Genomic DNA, 7,876 nt, shown 5'->3' on the forward strand with positions numbered 1-7,876 from the left:
TATCATATTTTATTTTTTAACCGTCGTTGAACAGCCGACACAATTTTGGGTTTGCGTTTATTTATGTTCAACTCCATAGCCTTGTAACTTTGAACATAATCTAGATATAGAAGACGAGTGAACTCCTGGATCATATGTTGGGAGAAATTTGTCTTCGTAGATGACTTTTTGATGGAACACTGTGGTTTTTACGCCAACACTGTGGTCGGTGCAAGCCAAATGTGGAATTCGTACCGACAAGCCATCACTGGGATTCGAACCTGGTTCACCTGATTGGAAAGTGAACGTTCTATCCTTTGAACGGGTGAGTGGTATCAGTTCTCGTTTATTTGCTCTACCGTAAAGTGCTCTACTTCGCATGCAGTTCATCGAACCTTAAAATGGGGGAGCTATCACCTCCTCCCTGAATCAAAGTTGTGATGGATTGTCTTCGGATCATTCTCTTGAATATTTTTCTCACCGTCGCCAATAGCCATTATCCATGCAGCCTCCAATATTCCACCAATGTTACGTATTCAAATATCCAGTGGATATTCGGATATATTACTAACTTGGATTTGGATATTTCCGATGTCTCTGATTTTTATGGATATCTGATATAATGATATTTGGATATTGTTCAGTTATCCAGACATATTTAAGTCCTAGGATATTTTGGATATCTCTTAGATATTAGCTATTGAAATGTTTTAGATATGGATATTTGGATGTTTATTGTAGGCTTGAGAGATATTTCAATTTATACTTAATATCCAACGCAGATCCAGTTTTCAGATTTGTAATATTTATTTCGAAATGCGTTAATTATTTAATGATTTCTTGTTATAAATAAATAATAATAATAATTACTTTTGTTATTAATTTGGATTTTAATTCAATAATATTTTAACTGGAAACTGGAATTATTTTTTATTTGCGTTCTTAATGGTAACAAACTCTAGGCTTCATATCTTCATGCTGACCTCATCTTTTTATTTGATTTAAGTTTAACTGTTTTCCCATGTTGTGTATTTTATATTATTTGGTCTGGGGCCACCCTGGTCCACCAAATGCTGAGCCAAGCGTGGAGGTAGTGGATTCGAATGCCGTTGTTACTCTGCTTGCATCTTCGGGTTGTCCTTCTCTGTATTATCCTTCTATTTGACAAAGGCTTCTAAGCCTAAGTTGAACACACAAGCCTGCAAATGTATGTAAGTCCAATAAATCAGTTTTTATTCCGAAGTGGCAACGTTACACACACCACGGTGCAAAATCGAAAGAACAACAAACTTTTTTTCTCTGCTGTTATGAAGCTTAATTGATGACTGTTACGTGTATATTTAAATATCAAGATTTATTATTACAATGTTGATGCATAATTTACGGTGATATCTGGATTGAAATGAATGATGTTTTAGTTTTAAATATGACATCCAATTCTAAACGTCGTCAGAACCCTTCCAACAAATATGACAAACGTTTTACATCCAGTAAACGAAAGTCCAAAAACGCAATGTTTGAGAAGAAACCTCTTTTGGACCTGGATAGTTCCGATGAGGAAGTAACTCTTCATGATATAAGGCATTTTAAAAAGCCTTCTAAACATTTTGTAGAGGCTTCTTCGTTGAGAAAATTAAAGAAGCCATCTAATGGCAACTTTGTAGAAAATACCAATTCATTAGATCCATTTCAGAATTGTGAATTTTTAGACTTAACGATTGAAAATTCTGAAACATTGCAGAGTATTTCAGTGAAGTACCAATGTCCTGTTAGTAGTTTTTTTTTTTTTTTTTTAGCTGTGAATAATAGCGTCTGGTTTATGTCATTCTGTGAAATTGTGCAATTTTTTTTTACTTGTTTATTTTAGTAATTTAAAATCCAAAGTTAAGGGGAAACGAAAATTTTAGAAGATTTTCGTATCGCAGAAAGGGATTCTTCATATTTTTGTAAAAGAAATTGCAAGTTTAAAATCTATCACCTTGATGGTTGTAGGGAGATGTTTCCGTATCGTGATCTGTTGTGCCAACTACAATCACCAAGGTGCCAAGCAGATTTTAAACGTGCAAATTATTTTAAAATAAAAACATGGAGATGGAAAACATGTAGTCTTCCCTTTCTGTGATCTTTTTTTTTAGTTTTTCGCAGGCCACTGCCCGGTAGTTTCCAAGAATTGGCGATTATTCTGCCATAGATCAAGATACAGAAATCTCCCCGGTTGTAGTTGAGACAACAGATTACACTACGAAAATATTCCTAAACTTTTCAATATTTCATGTGAAAATGCCCTCAATTGTGTTTCGAAATTTTTTTCTAGTTTGAAATGGAAATCGTTTAAGTAATAGTAAAGTATTTTACTCTAGGAACTTAAAATTACTTCAACATTGCAATAAGTTTGAATTGAATTAATCTTTAAATGATGATTTTTGTGACCTTTGGCGTTGCTAGGAAATTGAATGAAAAATGCCCAAAGTTCATCTGTGCTAAATCCTGCAGCAAAATGATTTGCAAATTGGTATCAACTGGGTAGTAGCATTATTAGAAAAAGAGTGAAAAAATTTCAAAGAAAGAGTTAAACTCTTAGTTAGGCCATTGATTTAATTTTTTAAAAGTTAATAATTTATTATGTGTTTAGTTATAACCTTTGATTTATTAAAGAATTATAAATAATTTATTGTTTACTGATTAATTAGAGACTAATTTCTTATTTACTTTCTAATTCATTATTTTTTCTAATTAATTAGAAATAACTTATTACGTATGGATCATTAAAATTAAACTGAAATAAAATATTTGAAATCATCTTACTGTTTCTAATATTTTTATTTTTCATGTCTTATGTTCATTTAAAGGAATGAATGTACCTATACAATAAATTCAGCATTGTAAAGAGCGCATAACTTTAGCGGAAACTGTAGCACTTCATTTTCTGTTTGCAATAGCTTTTTCTGTTCACAGGACGTATGAATTCCCTCTGCAGCTTTTTTTTTTTAAAGAAATTTTTACATTTAATTTTTTTTAAAGTTTTCATTAAATAGAATTCATTGAATAGAATTTGTGCCATGAAGTAATAGTATCTCAGGTCACCTAAGCAAGCATAGTGTAACTTTTAAGTTTTTGTAATCAGATATAAAAATGATTGTAATGTTAGAAAAAGTGTCTTTAAGAATACAGTTGGGGTAACAAAATATTATGGTCTTAATGAACATATATAATATTTTTTAATATAGTGAACTTTTTCTTAAAATTTCTCTTGTATGATTTTTAATTTAGAATTTTTATGTACCTTAATTCACTTAATTTTACACATTAATATTATTACACGCGAAGTTCAAATCATGCATTAAGTAATAATTTTTAGACACACTTGTTTTAAATTTGGGCTCGCAGTGTTTGTGGCTATATCGTAAAATCATGAGGTATTACAATCATTTTTTTTTACAGTTATTGTTATGAACTTTAAATTTTTTTCTTCTTTCAAATCTCTATATTTTGAAATGTAATTTTATTAAGATAAGCAAAATTCAAATCACGCATTTGATTATTACTTTTTTTTCGTTACCATGTCGTTTTTGCTACGTATTATGCAAGCGCGTGCTCTTTACATTGTTCTATTCAACGTTTCCACAATTCAGTTTGGTGTATCTTTGGTCCACAACGTATGAAAGCGCCAATCATTTTACATGTTTGATGAAATACTTGCAAGTCGGTATGTGCGTCTACTGACCTGCGTTCAGTGAGATTATTGCCTTCTCATGTGCAACTCTGCTGCATTTCGCAAGGTGTTCTTAATTTCGAACTTCATTTTCCACCCTCTGAAGTCAAACCGAAAAATCTCTCGATCATTTTATAAGGGCTAATATAATCTAGAAAAGAGTTCTTTGTCAGAAACTAGTTATTTTATCATGATCATGTAAAGTCTTTGAAAATTATTTTGCATTTTGTTAGTGTATATAGTGCTAAAAATATTTTTTAAGTGCTTAAAAAGTACTTAAAAGGTGCTTATTTTTCGTTTGAATATTTGGCTATGCACCCTGTTGAGGTTAATTATCCTTTATTTTTTTTATTGAATAGGTAACACATATTTTGATGTTTGTTTATCTTAAAGAACAAATATCCAGTAAGTCTATTTTCTTGACTTACTGAAGTCCCACCAATTTCGCAGTCCCATCAAGAGGATGGGACTTTCCTCTGTGTTACTATTTAAGTTCTAATTATTTATCAAATTCTAATTGTCATACTATTAATAATGATGCAAGAAAATGATTTTTTTCCTTAACTTTTGTAGATAGCTGATATCAAAAGAGCTAACAACCTTATGAGCGATCAAGATTTCTATGCGCTGAAACATCTAAAGATACCAGTGAAAAAATACAGCCTTCTCACAGAACTTCTCCCCGTCGCATCCGAGACCAAAGCCGAACCGTCCACCATCGTCGAGGAAGGCGACACGAGGACCATAAATATCGGTATAGGCTCTGCCGGACGCTGTCCCTCTCCTCAAGATACTGCCGCTTTCTTCAAGCGTATGGATGAGGATTTGGTAAAGATTATGTTAAGTACCAATTCTCAAAAAGATTCACTCGAAGCTGCAACTGTAATTTTAACTGCCCCACAAATTCAACCTCTTGTGAAAGATCCTTACGACTGTGGTATTCAATGGAATTATTTGATAGTTTTTATTATAGTGATTGCTGTAATCATTCCTACTCTTATTGCTTTGTACATGTATATGCGATCGCCTCACGATTACTCTTCCAATGCTCCGAATGAAGATTTTCATTCAGACTCTAAATTAGGTATTGAAACTGGGAGCTAATGAAAAAGTTATCTATCAAGTCATTTAAATTCTAAAGATTTTATATAGGGTTGCTACTCCACAGGGAGGAAAATACAGGGAATGCAGAGAATTTTGAGTTTTTCTTCAGAAACTGGGAAATACAGAGAATTTAGTTTCTTATTTTTGTCTTTTACAAAATGGTAACCACTCAAAGTGCAATGGATTATTTTATCAATAATTAAGGTCGAATATTCAAGGATTTTAATGCAATATTTAAGGATGATATTTCAGCTATATTAAGCTAGTTCATTTACTCTAGCTTTATTTGTTTTAAGTATCTTCACTGGCTCCTTTTTTTTTTCTTTAAGTTTTTCCAGCAATTAAAACTAATAAATATAGTTATCCCAATACAGCTCATACAAAAGCACAGGGGTTGTGTTTTCCCTCTTAATATCTTTAGTATTATATGTACAGGGAATTTTTTTTTCCGGATTTGAGTGGCAATCCTGTTATAGCTGAACTTAAGATTTTATAAAATTTTATAAATTTTGCCACCAATACATATCCAAAAATTCTTCCATCCTATTTTTCCCCTATTTATTTTCTGTTAAGAGTTGTTTTTCTTTTTTTTTTAAAAAAAAATTTAGGTTTGTTTGATTCAGATCAAGCTGATTTGATTTAAGTCAAATAACCATTGCATGAACCATATCGTGAATCTATTAGTTAAAGAGATTAATTCTATATATTTATTTAAAGGGCATTATGAAGAGTAAAAATAACCTGTTCTAGTTCCTGGTCATAACTTATGTAGGAATGTTAATAATATTTTTTAAAATAAATTTTTAACTTATTTTTATCTTAAAATTTTATTTTTAATGATAATTCGAAAATTAAATTATTTTTTTTTATCAATGGAGTTCTATAATTAATTCATATTGATAGCTTATAACTTTAGTTATAATAATAGTTTATGTCACATATGTTATATTTTAGTACTTTATTTATGTTATGTTGTTAATCTTAAAAAAAAAATTAAAGTGGCAATAATATTTTTTAATAAATTTTCTATCTTACTCATCTTTAGATGAAACGGTATTATTTGATGATAGTTGGAAAATTAAGAATGGAGAATATGCCATTCTAAATGCTCTGTCACAAAACCTTTGAAAAACCGGTTATGTTAGTTAAAACAATATTGAAAAAGTCAGAAATCCACTTAAAAAATTCGCAAAAACGTCCAATTTAAGAGTTAAAAGCAATTAAAAATTGTGAAGATATCATGTAACTCGAAACAAGGCGTGGTTTCATGTGACGTCACTCTACACGAAACATTTCTTTATTTTCACTCATCTTGTTTCTTTTTTTTTTTTTTTTTTTTAAGTTGTAATTTATGTGATACAAAACAGATTTTATATAAAAAAAATATTTTAAGAACTATGGATTGTAATTAGTTATTATTAAATATATCTAAAATTGGAATAGTACTAAAAATAAATAATAAATTTATTTCATATTTCAAACTATATTTCTTCATTAAAATCATTTTATAGAAATATATAATGCATGTAAATGCATGATCCAAATTTATTGAGAATCGAATGGAAGTTGTGATGTTGTCAATTGAAAAACAGGGGGAAATGAGCTAATTTTATTACTCTTAATTTTAAAGTAACTAGTTGAAAAAGAAATGAAAATTTTGCTGCAACTTGATATAACAATAATACTTCTTCTTATTTAATACTTTATTTATTCTCAGCTATAAAAAAAAAATTATGATTATTGGAAAATTAAGGTAGATAATTATTTTCTGTAGAATTCTAGATTTGGTATGGTATAGATAAATTACAACTTAATTTATGGTGATATCTTATTTTAAAAATGTCCTATTTCTGTACTTTATTCATGTAATATTATTAATTATATAACAAAGAGTTCATGTTTAACTATTAAAGTTTCATGTCTTTATTCCATTCTGTTACGGAAATGTCAATTTATTTGTCTATTTTTTTTAATGATTTGTAGTTAAAAATTTTGTTTCATGTCATGATAAATAAGGAAAAAGATATTTTTAAGGATTCGCATTCTATAACTTGCTATGATAAGTTATTGAAATGCTGAATTTTATTTGCTGTTCTTCCATAGTGTTATTGTTAAGAATGTTCTTCCTAAACTTCAGGTCATAACTTCATTCGTGAATACAAATTTGACAAATAAATTTTTTTTTCTTTAAATTTAATTTTCTCATTTTTTGCAACCAAAACGTATTTAAAAACTTTGATATTGATGATTCTGACAGTTTTTAAATGGACCAAATTTTCTGAAAAGCAAAGAAGAATACTTTATTTCAAGTAAATTTTACATCAACATGTGCTTGTTGTTGATGAATTTTTATATTCAACTTCCTTTTACATTAAATGTTTTCAAATATATCTTTAATAAAAGTTTGATATGTAGATTAATAGACTTGCTATTCATCACATTAACAATCAATAATTCAAAAATTAATTTTATTAGAACAGTGCAGAAAGGGAGGAAAAAAAACTGGTCAAAACTTTTAATCTTAAATAGTGATAAATATTTAATTAAACTTCAGTTATTTGAAATAATAATGTACAGTTATTTGTAGTAATAACGTATTGTATAGTTTATAAAACCATTCTAAATCACTGAACTGTCTAAAAATTGTTATTTAAACAATTTATTAGTTAAATAAAATTGTTATTTTAAAAATTGATATCTGAAACAAATTTTTTTTTTTATCAGTCATTATTATTATTGCTAATTTAGTTTTAGTCATAAAGCAATTTTCTATTTACATTATTTTAGAAAGAACCAGAAACAATTCTCTAATAAAACAAATGATTTAAATTCAAATTTTTTTCAGATGCTGTTTTATAGCAGAAAATTTATGGACCAATAGTTCTATTACATTGATTAAAGCAGTGCTAGCAGCCATTCTATAATTCTTATTATTTAGAGAAAAAAATGTCCTAGTTTGCTTTATTACAATTATTATTGTTATATTTTAAATTAAACGTTTTACCCCTCTGTTCATTAATTTTAAGAAAGTTGGAAACATTAATTTTAATTTCAATATGACTTTCTTTGTCCAATTATTCA

The 7,876-nt window shown here is 28.7% G+C and overlaps 1 protein-coding gene across 1 annotated transcript; it reads left to right on the forward strand.

Moving 5' to 3' along the window:
* The first annotated feature begins 1,229 nt into the window (after positions 1-1,229).
* Positions 1,230-4,878, forward strand: LOC107448876 (lysM and putative peptidoglycan-binding domain-containing protein 3). The gene is made up of 2 exons (XM_016064226.4): positions 1,230-1,747; positions 4,265-4,878. Exons 1-2 carry the CDS (start codon positions 1,382-1,384, stop codon positions 4,793-4,795), a joined length of 897 nt encoding a protein of 298 aa, XP_015919712.1. The 5' UTR covers positions 1,230-1,381; the 3' UTR covers positions 4,796-4,878.
* Positions 4,879-7,876: the final 2,998 nt, after the last annotated feature.

The sequence above is a fragment of the Parasteatoda tepidariorum genome, chromosome 9, assembly GCF_982258835.1.
Source record: "Parasteatoda tepidariorum strain Cologne lab strain chromosome 9, Ptep-v5.0, whole genome shotgun sequence".
NCBI classification, from domain to species: domain Eukaryota; kingdom Metazoa; phylum Arthropoda; class Arachnida; order Araneae; family Theridiidae; genus Parasteatoda; species Parasteatoda tepidariorum.

Coding starts and splice junctions, on each gene's coding strand:
- LOC107448876 (XM_016064226.4), top strand. CDS start 1,382: ATGAATGATGTTTTAGTTTTAAATATGACATCCAATTCTAAACGTCGT. Junction 1,748..4,264: donor CAGTGAAGTACCAATGTCCT/GTTAGTAGTTTT, acceptor TAACTTTTGTAG/ATAGCTGATATCAAAAGAGC.